A 20,422-nucleotide genomic window follows, 5' to 3' on the forward strand; every position below is an offset into this window, starting at 1 on the left:
TAGGATTTACTTTTATATCAAAGGAGCTCCCCAGATAGTTAAAGAATGCAACCGAATACAATTAAAAGATCACTGGTAAGCAGAATACAACGCCTTGGCTGCATTCTGGGACACTGCAGTTAATAATCTAGAGTCTAGTGACATTTTAATGAGAAGTATAAACTTACTGGCCCTGAACTCTGAATTTATCGATGCTTTTTACCTAGATTTTCGTTTTAAAGTAATGATGAGTAAGAACTAAAAGAAAAGTTGGTGATTAGGAAAAATTGCTTTACAAATAGTTCAAGTAACAATTGTTTGAAACTGAAAAGAAGAAATGAATTATGATGAATCTATAACACTTAGCCAGGGAAGGAAAGGACTTAATCTCAAGGAGGGATCAATAGGCAGGAGATTTGACCAAACCTATAGCCTCCCTACCTAGTCATAGCCACATCCAGGTACCAATGAGAAAGTACCCACAGGAGTATGACACACAGTAATTTGTGCATTTTCATTGGTTCTGGAGGAACCGACCCAGAGGTGCCTCGGAAGAAAGGCCTGGCAGTCTAAAAGATCTCAGACTTAAAATGGTTTTTGTTTTGCTTTGGTGTTCATTTTTATTGTTTTGTTTTGTTTTTGGTTGGAGGATAAAAGGGTAAGAAGTATTGCTGTGGCCTCCATTTTTCTCAGACCAATGAAAATGCTTGAATTACTATGTAATTTGGCTTGGTCAAATCAAAATCTTTGCTAAAGCCAGGAGGGAGGAGCCAGGTTTTTTTTTTTTTTTCAAGTTTACATTCTTTTTTCTTTTTTTTAAATTGTACTTTAGATGAAGTTTTACAGAACAAACTAGTTTCTCATTAAACAATTAGTAGGCTTATTGTTTTGTGACATTGGTTACCAACCCCAAGATATGTCAACTCTCTCCCCTTCTTGACCTTGGTTTCCCTATTACCATCTTTCCTGTCCCCCACCCCACCCCCCACCTTCTCGTCCTTGCCCCTGGGTTGGTATGCCCCTTTAGGCTCATTTTGTTTTATGGGCCTGTCTAATCTTTGGCAGAAGGGTGAACCTCAGGAGTGACTTCATTACTGAGCTAAAATGGTGTCTGGGGGCCATACTCTCAGGGTTTCTCCAGGCTCTGTCAGGCCAGCAAGTCTGGTCTTTTTTGTGAGTTAGAATTTTGTTCTACATTTGCCTAGGACCCTCTATTGTGATCCCTGTCAGGGCAGTCAGGGGCTGTAGCTGGGCACCATCTAGTTGTGCTGGACTCAGTCTGGTGGAAGCTGTGGTAGTTGTAGTCCATTAGTCCTTTTGACTAATATTTCCCTTGTGTCTTTGGCTTTCTTCATTCTCCCTTGTTCCAGATGGGGAGAGACCAGTGGAGTAACTTAGATAGCCACTCACAAGCTTTTAAGACCCCAGATGCTTCTCCCCAAAGTAGAATGTAGAACATGTTCTTTATAAACTATGTTATGCTAATTGAATTAAATGTTTCCTGAAACCATGGTCCCCACAGCCCTCAGCCCAGTAATTTGGTCCCTCAGGGAGTTTGGATGTGTCTATGGAGCTTCCATTACCTTGCTTTGGACAAGTCATGCTGGCTTCCCCGGTACTGTGTACTGTCTTACCTTTCACCAAAGTTACCACTTATCTATTGTCTATTTAGTGTTTTTCCATCTCTACCCCTCCCCTCCCTTGTAACCATCAAAGATTGTTTCTTTTTCTGTGTAAACCTTTTCATGAGTTTTTATAGTCCTTTTGTGATTGACTTACTTCACTCAGCATAATGTCTTCCAGTTTCATCCAACTTGTGAGGTGCTTTGCAGATTCATCATCGTTCTTTATCGTCGTTTAGTATTCCCTTGTGTGTATGTACCATTGTTTACCCGTTCATCTGTTGATGGGCATCTAGGTTGTTTCCATCTTTTTGCTACTGTGAACAATGCTGCAATGAACATGGGTGTGCATGTCTATTCATGTGACGCCTCTTATTCCTCTAGGATATATTACTAAGAGTGGGATTGCTGGATCATATGGTGTTTCTATTTCTAGCTTTCTAAGGAAGCACCACATCATTTTCCAAAATGGTTGTACCATTTTGCATTTCTATCAGCAGTGTATATGAGTCCCAGCCTCTCCAACGTTTGTTATTTTCTGAGTTTTTTTGATTTGTGCCAGTAATGCTGGGGTAAGATGGTAAGGAGAAGCCAGTTTTTACCTAGTACCCTGTACTCTTACAAAAGTCCTATTAAAAATAACGATCCTGATGACTATGCTTCTAGTATATAAGGAAATAATTCTTACTATCACTGTTGTTATTGCCAATAGTAACATAGGATTCTAAGAGAAAAATGCTAATTTGATTATTGTTCTAAGATCATTTGTTAAAAAGAAAAAAAAAACTAGCTCTACTAATAAAACATCAGGTGCTTTCTTATTTACTTCTCTATTATGTGTACTGGTTCAGATACTACAATTGGTAGGTGGGGTGGGGAGGAGTGTTACACATTCCCTCTCATCTGGGACCTATAAACAAAAACCCTTGAAGAATGTGTTGCACTGGTCTTCTCACCCATCTGTTCCTCTCCAATCATGGTTAATTCTGCTTCCTTTTCTGCCCCAGGATGATGAGTTTTTTCCCATCCTAGTTCTCCTTGCAGACAGACAACTAGAATCTGCAAGGACATACCCTTTAACTCAAACCCTCAATCCTTTTAACTGGAGCCTTCTTTGTCTCCAAATAGTTCTGCACGCATTAAATACCTATCAGTATACCCCTGAATGTTCCACTAGTGAGCCGAAAGATCACTATCTATCAGGAAATGAAAAACAACTTCATTAGGCTTATCTTGGCGGTTCCTTTTTGCCTTGTGTTGAGCCCCCTGATTGAAGGCTGTTCCCCACACCGAATATTATTGTGCAGAGCCAGTACTCAGCCAGGCCAATGCCTGTCTGAATATCATTGTGAGTAATCTTCATCATTGTTCTAACAACGTGCCTTTAAGGATTCCCCCAAACTGTATTACTTTTGAAAAATAAAATAAAATAAAATTTTTCATTTATCAGGAAATTATTATTTCCTTCAACCAGTGCTCATGATTTGACTAAAATATATTGATGCAAAGAATACAAAATCACTCAGTCTAAGGGGATAGATTTCGAGTGACTTTGCTGTGCTCCTTCACAAGTACTAATTTCAATCAGAAAGACTTTCCTGACCACAGGGACCTTTTCGGTGTGTGTTTCAGAAAGAATTATGTGATGTATGCAATCCTGAATTCAATGCATTGACATACTCCCTACTTACACTGTGATACTTCTTACTTACGTTGTATTATTCCTTACTTGCATTATGATGCTACTAACTTGCACTGTGATACTCTTTACTTGTGGGTCTCCATCTCAGGAGTTATACTTCTGCCCTGGTTCCTGTTACGGGTCTAAATAAGAATTTTTCTTACTTGCAAGAATCCATGCAACATACATAAAACTTCTTGATATTTGTCCCTGAAAACATTTTTTCTGATAGTCAGTGGGAATCCAATTTTAGACTCTTGGGCTCTGGGCTAGTGAAAAATACACTAGAATTTGATTGCCACAAATGCAAATGTGAATTATTAATGACTGGTCATAATGGTTTTCTTTTTCTGCACCTCATATAACCTGTTGTAGGTTGCCTCACAATGAACAAATTTTACACTTAAACGCAGGTCAGAGTAAAAACAGAGCACTGTGCTTATTTTTGAGTCCGTGCAACCTCACTTCAGTCACGAATCCACAGGGGAGCCAAGATCCAGTCCAATCAGGCATCTGGGGACACAATCGGATTGTAAACTGCCTGCCTCTGAAAAGCCACTCCCCCATCGAGGTCCTGTTCTGTTGCCTTTGCCTGATGTCTAAAGCACCTCTGTTTTGTTTCAGCTGGCAGGGTTCATCTACGCCTGTTATGTTGTGAAATGTATAACTGAAGAAGAGGACAGCTGTAAGTATGAAAGCTCTATTATGCTTCTTTCAAGTTCAAAGCATCTTTTTCACTGCCTCCTACCTAGCCTTCCTGCTTCTCAGACAAAATCCCCCAACACATCGTTAGAACAGGTTTTTGTACCCATCAGGGCTAAGGCATTTTTGATAAAAGTGTCCAGCATATTGGAGAAATGGAGGAGCACCCATTCTGAAAATATATTTCTTTCTTTTCACTGAAAAACACTTTTTAAGACTATTACTCCTATAACAATTCTGGTAAGGAATATAGAGGGGAGATGGGAGGTAGAAGTGATTTTTATAAATATGGTTAGTTTCATTCTTTTATTTTTATAAACCATTTATTAGGTATTGATATTTAATCAGTTTCACCCAGAATTACAAATCCCAACAGTCAACAGTTGCAACAGTTCTTACAAGTCTCACAAGAACTGATTTCAGATTAATTCTGAGAATTTTTCTCCAGGGAAGTAAATGCTAATGTTTCCTTTTGATCCTATGATTTTATACAAATAAATGACTAGAACTCTATGTTGGAGTCTCAGCATTGAATTTTATTGCCTTGATCCATAGTTTAGACCATGGAACCCTCTAGAATCATCTAAGTGGCTACATAGTTTTTGGCCCTTCCAAAAATGGCAGATAGAAGGGTTTTACTCCTTCCTTACCTCCTAAGGATCTGAAATAGGAGGGTTAAAAAGTACTTCTGTTCTCTCTGAATATTCTTATGGGAACTTGCCCATGCATGTATATTTACTCTGAGAAAAAATCAGAGATTAAAATCATTTTTCTTGATATCCAAAAATATTCATAATGATTGGGTTTTTGAGACAGTGCAGAAAAGAAGGACAAGAATCCACTTCTCTGTAACTGGGTGGTTTGAGGGAAAAAAAAATCCAAAGAGAAATACGTGTTTCTTCTTCACTTCTCATTCCTACTAGAAAAGAGGAGGCTGTATCAGGTGATTAACTTAGGGAAGCAATTTTCAACCACACACATACATGATGCATAGTCAGGACTATACAGTACACAGTTATGTTATGTTGTGTGTAAAATGAAATTACGGTTGTTCACTAAATAAGCATTTATAAAACACTCTGTAGTGTATCAAGTGCTATGTTGAGATTTGTTGGTTTTAAGATGAGTAATACACAATATTTTAGCTCTAGGAATTTACCAACTGGTAGGGAAAAAATAAGCTTGTGAACAAATATGTATAATAAAATCTATAGAGAGATAGTGGCAGAAGACAGGAGAGGAATTAGGAAAGGGCTCAGAGAGGACGATTCACTTGAGCTTGTCTTGAAAGAATAAATATCTGTTGGGAAGCTAGTGGAGGTGTAAGGTGATCTTGGTCAAAAGGTGAAAAAGCATTAAGACATATCCCAGTCCACCATGTTGGGGACACAATAGTCAGATTAGTATGACTGGATCCTATCCTGTGCTAAAGGTGAACACCCAGAGAAGACTGGAAAAGCAGGCAAGGGTAAGAAAATGGGTATAACAGATTAAGGAGTTTGGGCTTTGTTTTGTATACCATAATGCGGAATCAATTGACAGGAAGTTTCTGAAAAGAGAATAAAAGAATTGTACTTTAGAAAAATCATTTTGGCATCAGTATGAAGGAAAGACTTGAGGAGGAACAAGATTAAAGAAAGGGAGGCTAAATAGGACACTCTGAAAAGGCTCAAGATAGGAGATGATGAAGGTCTGAACTAAAACCAGTATTGGAGACAGAGAGGGCAGATATGATATAAGACATGCTAAAACTAAAGTGGGAGCCCTGGTGGAATAGTGGTTAAGAGCTCCGCCACTAACGAAAGGGCCAGCAGTTCAAATCCACCAGCAGATCCTTGAAAACCCTATGGGGCAGTTCTGCTCTGTCCTATAGGGTAGCTATGAGTCCTAACCAACTCGATGGCACTTAACAACAAAGCTAAGTTATTAATGGGCTACAGATGGGCACTGTTGTAAGTGAAGATACTGATAGACTCCTGGGTGTGTGGTGTAGGTGTAGGTGAATAAGTAGGTGGAAATGTCACTTAAGAAATATAGAATGGGGTTAGCTCAATTAGTCCAGTTTGGACTTGTTGAGTCTCAGGTGCCTGATGGATACACAAGAGAAGCCTCTAGCAAGTACTTGTCTTATGCATGAAAGTTTATTCAAAGATTAGGAAGAATAAAAGATATATGAATTTTAAAAGGTATGAACTCCATCAAAATGTTCAAGTTCATTCGGATATTACCATTCAGTGACTATGTGCCAAATCTTTGATGAAGGCAAAGTCTACAGCTTAATTTTCATATGGAAGCTGTGCTTTCCCTAGACTATGAGATCTAATTTCACTTCACAACAATGCCAGTGCATTTTTATCCTAATAGAATATCTACTGACACACCCAGTCTCCTAGACAGGTAATCGGTGTCTCTCCAGAATAGCACTGACTTCTCAAAAGGGGTCTCAAAATGCTAGTTCCACAAGATATATCACTCAAAAAAGATTCCAAAGCCAAGTAAGTTTGACACTGAAAAATTTAAATGTACATTTACATATTAACATCTCTGAGAGTATTGCAAAAAAGAAGTGTGTTCGATTTTTCCTACTCCACCGTTTCCCAAACATTTGAACACAAAACCGCTTTTTTTTTTTTTTCTTGAGCGACTTTAATGTTTATGCCCTTTACTAATTCTGCCCTAGATCAAAGGTAAACCCAAGGGGATTGAAAGTCACCAGTATCTTTTGGAAGACCAAGTTTATCTCCAAAGCATCTAATAAATTTTTCCTAAAAAAGTCCAAAAAAATAATTTAAATATGTATTTTGACCAGGACCTCTTATCTGCCTTTGTTAATGTAAAACACAAGCAGACTTCTCATAAGACAAGTTTTCTACTTTTAGTCTTATTGCTCAGTGGGCAAGATACAAACTTTTTTTTTTTTTAATTTTTATGTTCAATTAGACTGGCACTTACCTGAGATGTTCGTGGGACTATTAAAGTGTCTGGAGGAGATGCAGGCTTTGACTAATTCACTATGCAACGACCTTTGGAGATTTCCAGTTAGATTCATTTACTCGTCATCATTCACACATTTAACAATTATGAGTACTTTTGGGGTATAAGGCTTTGGATTGATATTTCCCATTCATTATCATCATCTTGGTCACTTGTCTGTATGTTCATTTCCTGACACTTCTAGAACATGACTCCCAAGGTTCAAAAGATATGAAGTTTCTGTCCAATTTTTGGTAATTATAAAGACAGTTATTTTATCCTTAGAAAGCATTCTGGCTTTAGTGAAAGTAAAAGAAATATTGTTCTCAGAGAGCAAGGCCTGGAATATGGGGGGAGTTCAATGTATATGTCAATGCAGAGCTTGTCTGTGTGTCTGTTTTCCCTGTGATGGCCGTGCAATGGAGCGTTTGCCACTAGTGCAGTGGTGGGAATAGATGCTAGTTACTTTCTTGCCAAAATAGTTACATTCCCATTCCTAAGAACCACATAAGGAACAGAGGATGGTTTTGCTTCTATAACAGGATGGACTGTGCTAAGAACTGTCTGTGGAAATAAGGCCCTAATTATGGCAACTGAAGGAATAAAGTACTCTTGAAGTCAATACCAAACCTGACCAGCTGTGGGCTCAGTTCTGATACCTTAGGCACCATAGAAGCAAGTGCAACCAGGGGAGGCTGGGAGGAAAACGGCAGACACCTCTGGGTAACTATGGAGAGGATTCAAGCTCCATGAGTAAATCCCAAACTTAGACATCATAAAGTAGCAATAAATTATCGTTGAAATAGAGAGAGTTAAACTGTGACCACTTCAAATGCCTGAGAATTTATTTTTCCCCTTTTGTTTACGTTTATTTTACTGCACCTAAAATACATCATTTTAGCCATTTCTAAGTGTATAATTCAGTGGCATTACTTACATTCACAATATCGTACAACCTCTAACTCTCCTTTTAAACAGTATCCATTTACTTTTCGAGAGCTGTTTGATGAACATTTATACAGATACTTCAAGGTAGAATGTTGTCCAGTGAAAAAGCCTGAATTTTGAAGTTTACATTTCTGGCCCTTTAGTTATCTTCTCCAGAGCCACAGGCTGACAGGCCAACTGATTGTGCAAACTCACAGGACACCACTGCCATCTGCTGTTCCTGCTAGGAGATGCAACAAGCCTCGAAGCAGGGATCCCAGATAGGGAGACGTTGACACTCCCTCTCCCACATTCAAACACACACACACAGGTGTGTACACACACGCACACGCACGTGTAAACACACACCATGTGGCTTCTAGGCATTTGAAAACATCTACGGGACTCAAGGAGCCCTGGTGGCACAGTGGTTAAAGCGATGGACCCGTAACAGAAAGGTCGGCGGTTTAAAACCACCACCGGCTCCGCGGGAGAAAGACGTGGTAGAGGGTTTGGTTTGGGGGTATGGGACACAGCGTAAGGCTAGCAATGGTTCAGTGGCACATCCGGTGCCTTTAGGTAAGAGGATCCAGGATTGTAAAGCTGCTCCGCAGGCTCGGTGCTCACCGCCACCCAGCAGGAAGGTGCTCCTGGTGAGCATCCCACACCGTGAGTGAGACAGCCTGCCTTCAGGGGAATAGCTCTTCACCCTAAAAAAAAAAAAAAAGGGGGCTAGGACTCCTGCTCCAGAGGTGTGCCTTGGCCTTGAACCCTATTTGAATGGGCCAACCATTGCAACATACCTTTGCATATGTGTTCATGAAAAGGCAGTGGTATGTCTTAGGAGAAAAGGCTTTCTCCAGGAGGGCAGGCATCCCTTCCTGCGCTGTCTTTGTGGCAAGGCTCTTCACAGCATCATCCATCACCAGCCACGCTGGGTTTTCCTTATGATTTCCAGTCTTTTCTATTCCCCTCTGCTTGTTGTCTCTTATAATAGTCTGTGAAAGAAATAAAATACTCCAAGATTCCTGCTCAGGTGTGCCTTTTAGTATAAATATATTTCTTTTCTCTCACTGACTCTTCAGCTCTTCGGCAGCACAGTCATGTGGCCACTTAAAGTGATTTAACTGAGAACTTATGCCTCCGTTTCATTAGCATTGTTAGATGTGACCGTTAGAAGGAAGCCATGCTGCTGCTGGAAAACAGCCATTAATCCTTGATAGAAAAATAAAATCATCATATGATTTCTCAAGTTTATTATGTTTTCTTTTAAATCGTTTGCTTAATAGTTAAACTAAACCTCAACTTCTGTCGTCTAGCAAATAGGTCCATTCTTCTAAGTAGTCACTGAAACAAACCGGTTGCCGTGATATTGATTCCAACTCATGGTGACCCCATGAGCGCCAGGGTAGAACTGGGCTTTGGAGGATTCTTAATGGCTGATGTTATAGAAGTACATCACCAGGCCTTTCTTCTAAGGTGCCTTTGGGTGGACTTGAACCTCCAACGTTTTGGTTGGCAGCCAAGTGTGTTAACCATTTGCACCACCGAGGGACACCTACCTTTTCTGAAAGAGACTCAATATATTTTAAAATGTTATCAAATCATCTGGGAAAAAATGTGGAATGCCATTTAAAAAATAATATCCTAAGGAGAATTTTTTTAAAGCAGTATTTAAAAATGAATTTTAGATATTTAATTGGAGCCACACACATTCACACTTGCCCCCACCCACCAGGCACAAATGCATTAAAATCTGGCCCGAATTCTCCAAAATCGACTGGCCTTGGGATAAAAGTCACAATCGACTTATAGAATCTTTCATTTGAAAAAGAAAACCACAGGAAATTATTCACTTGTCTGAGGCTAATAATTTTCTGTTATTTTTGTTTGATTTTTCTTCTAAAGCCTGCTGCCCTACACTTCAGTGTATTGAACTCCGCTCTGTATGTTTTGATCATTCCTCCAGTTTGTCAGACCATTAAGCTTGGCTGCAGTGCTCTGAGCACAACAACAAACACTCCCCCGGGGGGGGGAGGGGTGGAGGCAAGGAGGAGCATCCCTCCTTTAAAAAACTCTTGTTTCTTCTTATTTCTAAAGGAATGTGGGTTTATTGCAAAAAGTATAGAAAAAAAGATCAGCAAACAAAATTAAAATGACCCCACAATTCTTGTTCTCAGTTAACATTTTGTCATGTGTCTCCTAGTCTTTTTATTTTTCTTCCTTCCTTCTTCCCTTGCCCACCCCTCTCTCCCTCCCTCTTCCTCCTTCCCTACTCCTTTCCCCCCTTCCATCTTTCCTTCCTTTCTTCCTTCCTTCTTTTCTTTTTTTTTTTTAATAACTTTTCTTGAGCTTTAAGTGAATGTTTACAAATCAAGTCAGTCTGGCACATATAAGCTTATACACACCTTACTCCAAACTACCACCTACTCCCCCCCTAATGAGTCAGCCCTTCCAGTCTCTCCTTTTGTGACAATTTTGCCAGTTTCTAACCCTCTCTACCCTCCTATCTCCCCACCAGACAGGAGATGCCAACACAGTCTCAAGTGTCCACCTGATACAAGTAGCTTACTCTTCATCAGCATCTCTCTCCAACCCATTGTCCAGTCCCTTCCATGTCTAATGAGTTGTCTTCGGGAATGGTTCCTGTCCTGGGACAACAGAAGGTTTGGGGACCATGACCGCCGGGATTCCTCTAGTCTCAGTCAGACCATTAAGTCTGGTCTTTTTCTGAGAATTTGGGGTCTGCATCCCACTGATCTCCTGCTCCCTCAGGGGTTCTCTGTTGTGCTCCCTGTCAGGGCAGTCATCGGTTGTGGCCGGGCACCATCTAGTTCTTCTGGTCTCAGGATGATGTAAGTCTCTGATTCATGTGGCTCTTTCTGTCTCTTGGGCTCATAGTTATTGTGTGACCTTGGTGTTCTTCATTCTCCTTTGATCCAGGTGGGTTGAGACCAGTTGATGCATCTTAGATGGCCGCTTGTTAACATTTAAGACCCCAGATGCCGCATTTCAAAGTGGGATGCAGAATGTTTTCATAATAGAATTATTTTGCCAATTGACTTAGAAGTCCCCTTAAGCCATAGTCCCCAGACCCCCACCCTTGCTCCGCTGACCTTTGAAGCATTCAGTTTATCCCGGAAGCTTCTTTGCTTTTGGTCCAGTCCAGTTAAGCTGACCTTCCATGTATTGAGTATTGTCCTTCCTTTCACCTAAAGTAGTTCTTATCTACTAACTAATCGGTAAATAACCCTCTCCCACCCTCCCTCCCTCCTCCCCTCGTAACCACACAAGTATGTGTTCTTCTCAGTTTATACTCTTTCTCAAGATCTTATAATAGTGGTCTTATACAATATTTGTCCTTTTGCCTCTGACTAATTTCGCTCAGCATAATGCCTTCCAGGTTCCTCCATGTTATGAAATGTTTCACAGATTCGTCACTGTTCTTTATCGATGCATAGTATTCCATTGTGTGAACATACCACAATTCATTTAACCATTCATCTGTTGATGGACATCTTGGTTGCTTCCAGCTTTTTGCTATTGTAAACAGAGCTGCAATAAACATGGGTATGCATATACCTGTTGGTGTAAAGGCTCTTATTTCTCTAGGGTATATTCTGAGGAGTGGGATTTCTGGGTTGTAAGGTAGTTCTATTTCTAACTTTTTAAGAAAACGCCAGATAGATTTCCAAAGTGGTTGTACCATTTTACATTCCCACCAGCAGTGTATAAGAGTTCCAATCTCTCCGCAGCCTCTCCAACATTTATTATTTTGCGTTTTTTGGATTAATGCCAGCCTTGTTGGAGTGAGATGGAATCTCATCGTAGTTTTAATTTGCATTTCTCTAATGGCTAATGATCAAGAGCTTTTTCTCATGTATCTGTTAGCTGCCTGAATATCTTCTTTAGTGAAGTGCATGTTCATATCCTTTGCCCACTTCTTGATTGGGTTGTTTGTCTTTTTGTGGTTGAGTTTTAACAGAATCATATAGATTTTAGAGATCAGGCGCTGGTCGGAGATGTCATAGCTGAAAATTCTTTCCCAGTCTGTAGGTGGTCTTTTTACTCTTTTGGTGAAGTCTTTAGATGAGCATAGGTGTTTGATTTTTAGGAGCTCCCAGTTATCTGGTTTCTCTTCATCATTTTTGGTAATGTTTTGTATTCTGTTTATGCCTTGTATTAGGGCTCCTAACGTTGTCCCTATTTTTTCTTCCATGATCTTTATCATTTTAGTCTTTATGTTTAGGTCTTTGATCCACTTGGAGTTAGTTTTTGTGCATGGTGTGAGGTATGGGTCCTGTTTCATTTTTTTGCAAATGGATATCCAGTTATGCCAGCACCACTTGTTAAAAAGACTATCTTTTCCCCAATTAACTGACACTGGGCCTTTGTCAAATATCAGCTGCTCATATGTGGATGGATTCATATCTGGGTTCTCAATTCTGTTCCATTGGTCTATGTGCCTGTTGTTGTACCAGTACCAGGCTGTTTTGACTACTGTGGCTGTATAATAGGTTCTAAAATCAGGTGGAGTGAGGCCTCCCACTTTCTTCTTCTTTTTCAGTAATGCTTTACTTATCTGAGGCTTCTTCCCCTTCCATATGAAGTTGGTGATTTGTTTCTCCATCCCATTAAAAAATGTCATTGGAATTTGGATCGGAAGTACACTGTATGTATAGATGGCTTTTGGTAGAATAGACATTTTTACTATGTTAAGTCTTCCTATCCATGAGCAAGGTATGTTTTTCCACTTAAGTAGGTCCTTTTTAGTTTCCTGCAGTAGTACTCTGTACTTTTCTTTGCATAGGTCTTTTACATCTTTGGTAAGATTTATTCCTAAGTATTTTATCTTCTTAGGGGCTACTGTGAATAGTATTGATTGGTGATTTCCTCTTCGATGTTCTTTTTGTTGATGTATAGGAATCCAAGTGATTTTTGTATGTTTATCTTATAACCTGAGACTCTGCCAAATTCTTCTATTAGTTTCAGTAGTTTTCTGGAGGATTCCTTAGGGTTTTCTGTGTATAAGATCATGTCATCTGCAAATAGAGATAATTTGACTTCTTCCTTGCCAATCCGGATGCCCTTTATTTCTTTGTCTAGCCTAATTGCTCTGGCTAGGACCTCTAGCACAATGTTGAATAAGAGTGCTGATAAAGGGTATCCTTGTCTGGTTCCCGTTCTCAAGGGAAATGCTTTCAGGCTCTCTCCATTTAGAATGATGTTGGCTGTTGCCTTTGTATAAAGAATGTTGAGGAATTTTCCTTCAGTTCCTATTTTGCTGAGAGTTTTTATCATAAATGGGTGTTGGACTTTGTCAAATGCCTTTTCTGCATCAATTGATAAGATCACGTGGTTTTTGTCTTTTGTTTTATTTATATGGTGGATTACATTAATGGTTTTTCTAATATTAAACCAGCCTTGCATACCTGGTATAAATCCCACTTGGTCGTGGTGGATTATTTTTTTCATATGTTGTTGAATTCTATTGGCTAGAATTTTGTTGAGGATTTTTGCATCTATGTTCATGAGGGATATAGGCCTGTAATTTTCTTTTTTTGTGATGTCTTTACCCGGTTTTGGTATCAGGGATATGGTGGCTTCATAGAATGAGTTAGGCAGTATTCCGTCATTTTCTATGCTTTGAAATACCTTTAGTAGTAGTGGTGTTAACTCTTCTCTGAAAGTTTGGTAGAACTCTGCAATAAAGCCGTCCAGGCCGGGGCTTTTCTTTGTTGGGAGTTTTTTGATTACCGTTTCAATCTCTTTTTTTTGTTATGGGTCTATTTAGTTGTTCTACTTCCGATTGTGTTAGTTTATGTAGGTAGTGTTTTTCTAGGAATTCATCCATTTCTTCTAGGTTTTCAAATTTGTTAGAGTACAATTTTTCGTAATAATCTGATATGATTCTTTTAATTTCAGTTGGGTCTGTTGTGATGTGGCCCATCTCGTTTCTTATTTGGGTTATTTTTTTCCTTTCCTGTATTTCTTTAGTCAGTCTGGCCAATGGTTTATCAATTTTGTTAATTTTTTAAAAGAACCAGCTTTTGGCTTTGTTAATTCTTTCAATTGTTTTTCTGTTCTCTAATTCATTTAGTTCAGCTCTAATTTTTATTATTTGTTTTCTTCTGGTGCCTGATGGATTCTTTTGTTGCTCAGTTTCTATTTGTTCAAGTTGTAGAGACAGTTCTCTGATTTTGGCTCTTTCTTCTTTTTGTATGTGTGCATTTATCGATATAAATTGACCTCTGAGCACTGCTTTTGCTGTGTCCCAGAAGTTTTGATAGGAAGTATTTTCATTCTCGTTGCATTCTATGACTTTCTTTATTCCCTCCTTAATGTCTTCTATAACCCAGTCTTTTTTCAGGAGGGTATTGTTCAGTTTCCAAGTATTTGATTTCTTTTCCCTAATTTTTCTGTTATTGATTTCCACTTTTATGGCCTTGTGGTCTGAGAAGATGCTTTGTAATATTTCAATGTTTTGGATTCAGCAAAGGTTTGTTTTGTGACCTAATATGTGGTCTATTCTAGAGAATGTTCCATGTGCACTAGAAAAAAAAAGTATACTTTGCAGCTGTTGGGCGGAGTGTTCTGTATAAGTCAATGAGATCAAGTTGGTTGATTGTAGCAATTAGGTCTTCCGTGTCTCTATTGAGCTTCTTACTGGATGTCCTGTCCTTCTCCGAAAGTGGTGTGTTTAAGTCTCCTACTATAATTGTGGAGGTGTCTATCTCACTTTTCAGTTCTGTTAAAGTTTGTTTTATGTATCTTGCAGCCCTGTCATTGGGTGCATAAATATTTAATATGGTTATATCTTCCTGATCAATTGTCCCTTTTATCATTATGTAGTGTCCATTTTTATCCTTTCTGGTGGATTTAACTTTAAAGTCTATTTTGTCAGTAATTAATATTGCTACTCCTGCTCTTTTTTGCTTATTGTTCGCTTGATGTATTTTTTTCCATCCTTTGAGTTTTAGTTTGTTTGTTTCTCTAAGTCTAAGGTGTGTCTCTTGTAGGCAGCATATAGACAGATCGTGTTTCTTTATCCAGCCTGAGACTCTCTGTCTCTTTATTGGTGCGTTTAGTCTATTTACATTCGGTGTACTTATAGACAAGTATGTGTTTAGTGCTGTCATTTTGATGCCTTTTTATGTGTGTTGTTGACAATTTCATTTTTCTACTTACTTTTTGGTGCTGAGACTTTTTCTTTGTAAGTTGTGTGTTCCTCATTTTCATAGTATTTGACTTTATGTTTGCTGAGTCGCTATGTTTTTCTTAGATTTTTTTTTTTTTTTTTTTTTTGAGTTATGGAGTTGTTATACCTCTTTGTGGTTACCTTAATATTTACCCCTATTTTTCTAAGTAAAAACCTAACTTGTATTGTCCTATATCACCTTGTATCCCTCTCCATATGGCAGTTCTATGCCACCTGTATTTAGTCCCTCTTTTTGATTATTGTGATCTTTTACATATTGACTTCAATGATTCCCTGTTTTGAGCATTTTTTTTTTGATTAATCTTAATTTGTTTTTGTGATTTCCTTATTTGAGTTGATATCAGGATGCTCTGTTCTGTGACCTTGTGTTATGCTGGTATCTGATATTACTGGTTTTCTGACCAAAAAATTTCCTTTAGTATTTCTTGTAGCTTTGGTTTGGTTTTTGCAAATTCTCTAAGCTTGTGTTTATCTGTAAATGTCTTAATTTCGCCTTCATATTTCAGAGAGAGTTTTGCTGGATATATGATCCTTGGCTGGCAGTTTTTCTCCTTCAGTGCTCTCTATATATCATCCCATTGCCTTCTTGCCTGCATGGTTTCTGCTGAGTAGTCTGAGCTTATTCTTATTGATTCTCCTTTGTAGGAGACCTTTCTTTTATCCCTGGCTGCTTTTAAAATTTTCTCTTTATCTTTGGTTTTGGCAAGTTTGATGATAATATGTCTTGGTGATTTTCTTCTTGGATCAATCTTATATGGGGCTCGATGAGCATCTTGGATAGATATCCTTTCGTCTTTCATGATGTCAGGGAAGTTTTCTGCCAACAGATCTTCAACTATTCTCTCTGTATTTTCTGTTATCCCTCCCTGTTCTGGGACTCCAATCACACGCAAGTTATTCTTCTTGATAGAGTCCCACATGATTCTTAGGGATTCTTCATTTTTTAAAATTCTTTAATCTGATTTTTTTTTCAGCTATGTTGGTGTCAGTTCCTTGGTCCTCCAGATCTCCCACTCTGCATTCTAATTGCTCGAGTCTGTTCCTCTGACTTCCTATTGCATTGTCTAATTCTGTAATTTTATTGTTAATCTTTTGGATTTCTGAATGCTGTCTCTCTATGGATTCCTGCAGCTTATTAATTTTTCCAGTATGTTCTTGAATAATCTTTTTGAGTTCTTCAACTTCTTTATCAGTGTGTTCCTTGGCTTTTTCTGTAGATTGCCTTATTTCATTTCTGAGGTCATCCCTGATGTCTTGAAGCATTCTGTAAATTAGTTTTTTATATTCTGCATCTGGCAATTCCAGCACTGTATCTTCATTTGGGAAAGATTTTGATTCTTTAGTTTGGGGACTTGTAGAAGTAATCATGGTCTGCTTCTTTATGTGGTTTGATATCAACTGCTGTCTCCAAGCCATCTCTAAGATATTGTAGTGATTTATTCTATATTTGCTCACTGAGTCTTATCTTGTTTCGTTTTCTTTCAGTATATGTAGATGGGCTACTAGGTTGCACTGTCTTGATTGTTGTAGCCCTTGGATCACTTATGTCCTATTACCAGCTGGTTTGGGCTGTTACCAGATACATAAGCCTGAGTCCATTCACTATTCTTGAGTAGAATCTGATTTTGTGTCATCAAGTGTGTGGTGCAGACTGTCACCTATCCACCTAGAGAAGTAGTGGTGATAGTTGTGTGCCCCAGATTCTAGTAGCAGCAGGGTTTCACACTCCAGGGGGGCAGGATGCTGACAGGCTTCCCCCAAGTGCCAGTGAGGTAGGTGTGTCTCTATTCCTGAAGCACCTTGGTGGGTGGGCTCTGCAGCTGTACCTTAGGTCCCCAATGCAAGTACCTCTACAGATTGGTAGGTGTCACCCTCCTTAGACCCCTAAGGCAGGAGGCTAGGTGGTCTGGGGGGAGCTTCAGCCCTCAGTTCCCTGTTGTGGGTCAGTGAGGGATCTGTTGAATACGCAGAGATATCAGACCTGGGAAACTTGTCTTTCCAGTAATCTGCTAAAACAATTACAGTCCGATTCCTATCAGAAATGCCTTTGCATTATAATAGCCACCTTGTTCCCTGTAGGGATGAAAGCCCAAAACTGTGGATCTCATATGTTTGGCTGGAGCTGGTTCTGTGTTTTTAGTCCAATTAGGGAATGATTTTTTGGTCCCTCGGTTTTTCGTAGCTGCTTTCTCAGGCCAGGAGAATGGGTTAGGAAAAGACCAAAAGAAAAAAGAAAGAAAAACCACAGTGCAGATCACCCTCTGGCTCAGGATATTCCAGTGTTAATGCAGCCGCCTGGGAAGGGGAGGGGAGGGTTTAGATAAATAGGAAAGAGTAGCACCCCGGAATATAGACGAAGTTACTTATCTTGCTTGGGATGACTGTTTTATCTGAGATTCCTGAGGGGGGCGTGTCGACTGTGTGCGCTGGCTGGGTAGAGATTGCCCACGAGGGTCAGGCCCACGTCCTGTGCTTGCGCTGTCTCAGAAGCCGCGGTTAGTTCCTCCGCTCCCAGTCCAAAGCCCAGCGCCAAGGTTCCCCAGCTGGGACGCCGCAATCCCGGCTCCAAAACTAGTCGCTGCCTCCCGGTGACTTCTCCTCCTGTCAGCCACGTCGCCGCACTGCCTGTGTGCACTGGCTGGGCTTCCCCCGAGGTCAGTTCAGGGGGCTAGGGCTGTGCCCCGTGTTTGCACCATCTCAGGGTGCTGCGCTCAGCTCCCCTGCGCCCAATCCAAAGCCCGGCGCCAAGGTTTTCTGACTGGGATGCTGGCTCCAGGCTCCGAAAACAGTCGCTGCTTCCCCGTGGTTGTTCGTTCTCAGTCTCTGTCACTCAGGTCAACTCTTTAGATCTGTGTTTGATGGTCAGAATTCGTAGATTGTCATGTATGTGATCGATTCACTTGTTTTTCCTAGTCTTTGTTGCAAGAGGGATCCGAGGTAGCTTCTACCTAGTCAGCCATCTTGGCCCCGCCCCTTCTTTTCTTATTGTTAGGGTTATACTACACATTCTGTTTGGTAACCTGAGCTTCCATTCTCGTTATATATAAATCACTTATCAAAGGTAACCTAAGCCGAATGATTGGCAGGTCAGAAAAGATGCCAAGTTCTTGGGTGCCAAGTTGAGAGGCAGTGTTGTGCAAGTTGAATATGTGTTTGATGTGTCTATTTTGCTTGCCAAGTATCAGACTCAAACAATGAAAAGAATTATTAATATATTGCTGGTATATTATTGTTTTAGCATCTCTTTATACCATTTGTTTCAGGATTTTGATGGTGACTGAGTGCAATCATCTTGTCCATATCTTCTAGCCTCCTACCAAACCAAAACTTGCCATTTCTTTCCTCATCTCTGAATACATTATTAACACCTGGATATATAATAATACATTATTAACACCTGGAGCCCCAGACTTTGAATGCTTCTAATGTCAAAGGTATGCTTGGCAAAGCCTTTGTGGAGTCCAGCTGAGGGGAGGTGTCACCTGTCTCTTCTCCCCACACAACCAGAGGAGCTGTACATTTATTTAACTTTATACCTATTGCTTCTTTTTTTTCTTTTTTGGCACAAAGAATTCTGCAGGGTTTAAAATAATGGGAAACTACAGCCTACCATTCTATTTCAACACCTTAATTTTATAGACCCATAAAAAGTAAATGACTTGCCCAAAGTCACTGAGTTCATCTGTGAACTTCTGACACTCAACACAGCACACACTGACCTCCTCTGGATAAGACAGTTCTCAAGGGATGTCGTCAGCAACCACACCTGTCTTGTCCACTGCTACATTTTCAGCTTCTAGCATATCGCCAGTCTGGAGCAGGACTCGAAAAAAAAAGTATTTGGAAATAAATCAATCAGTCACTCAGCTCTCCACAAATATTTCTTGGACTATATGGAAACTCCTAAGGGAATGTGACATCTCCTTGTTGTTGTTGTTAGGTGCCGTCGAGTTGGTTCCGACTCATAGCGACCCTATGCACAACAGAATGAAACACTGCCCGCTCCTGAGCCATCCTTACAATTGTTGTTATGCTTGAGCTCATTGTTGCACCCCACTGTGTCAATCCACCTCGTTGAAGGTCTTTCTCTTTTCTGCTGACCCTGTACTCTGCCAAGCATGATGTCCTTCTCCAGGGACTGATCCCTTTTGACATCATGTCCAAAGTATATAAGACGCAGTCTTGCCTTCCTTGCTTCTAAGGAGCATTCTGGCTGTACTTCTAAGACGGATTGGTTCGTTATTTTGGCAGTCCATGGTATATTCGATATTCTTCTCCAACACCACAATTTGAAGGCATCAATTCTTCTTCAGTCTTCCTTATTCATTGACCAGCTTTCACATGCAGACATCTCCTTAGATCCTGGTTTATTCTAAGTAAATAAGTAACCAATTAAAGTATTTTTTGCCCTTTTCTAAATAAATGGAAGGACAAAAATAATAAAAGATGTGCAACCGTATATAAAAATAAAAGACCAAATAGATGATTAACACCTAAAACATATACCTGCATATGCCCCCTGTCATGGACATGAAAGTGTTAGTGACAACAGCATCTCCTAACAGTGAGACAGATAGTCTTTACGTCATGTCCCCAAATTATCTGGCACTCATCTCTTTTTCAGCCTACTATTGAATTGCTCCCTCTAGTGGTTACTGAAAAGAAAAACGTGTGAGCTTTATTTTTAAATTTTGATAGGTCAACATTGAGTCTCTCTAGTGGTTACTGAAAAGAAAAACGTGTGAGCTTTATTTTTAAATTTTGATAGGTCAACGTTGAGTCTGATTTTTCAGCAGTCACTTATAATATTCTCTCCTTTGCCATAGTATCTCTTCTATATATTATTATTATTATACTCCATATATTTTAAACTTTCATTGTACCATCCATTCCCTCCCCCCGACAGACATACCATAATCGCCTTTAAATGAACCTGATATTCCCAAATCAAAAATATAGAGGAAAGAAATTGATTCGTTCTTGATCCTCTATTGATTCAAAAGAATCAGGACTTGGTTTCTAAAGAGTCAATGCAGAGCTGACGATATTTCAATGGAGAACTTGTAACTGGGGTGTAACAGAGAAAGAAGAATATTTAAGTCTTTTTAATTACCCTCAATAGGAAAGAAAGCCAGAGGCTATGAATGGGAAGAAGAAGTGGTGACAATCACTGAAATTGATGGAAAGAAAAATTTTCCATTTTAATTATTCTGCTTCTTCCAATTCCACAGACCCCCAATCCACTCGTAGTGGGTGTTCTGTACTAGTTCCTGACAATTGCTCTCTAACTCTGCATTGATAATGACATGAGAATAAAAA

General features: G+C 39.6%; 1 protein-coding gene across 2 annotated transcripts in view; it reads left to right on the plus strand.

The window, feature by feature from the left end:
• The window catches only part of NKAIN2 (sodium/potassium transporting ATPase interacting 2), a 1,431,299-nt gene that overhangs the window by 1,381,412 nt on the left and 29,465 nt on the right, over positions 1-20,422 (plus strand). For both annotated transcript variants that reach the window (XM_049900233.1, XM_049900224.1), the window contains exon 5: positions 3,907-3,967. In XM_049900233.1, coding sequence (XP_049756190.1) covers positions 3,907-3,967 — 61 coding nt within the window. The remainder of the gene's footprint in view (positions 1-3,906; positions 3,968-20,422) is intronic.

Source organism: Elephas maximus, chromosome 1 (assembly GCF_024166365.1).
Source record: "Elephas maximus indicus isolate mEleMax1 chromosome 1, mEleMax1 primary haplotype, whole genome shotgun sequence".
NCBI classification, from domain to species: Eukaryota; Metazoa; Chordata; class Mammalia; order Proboscidea; family Elephantidae; genus Elephas; species Elephas maximus.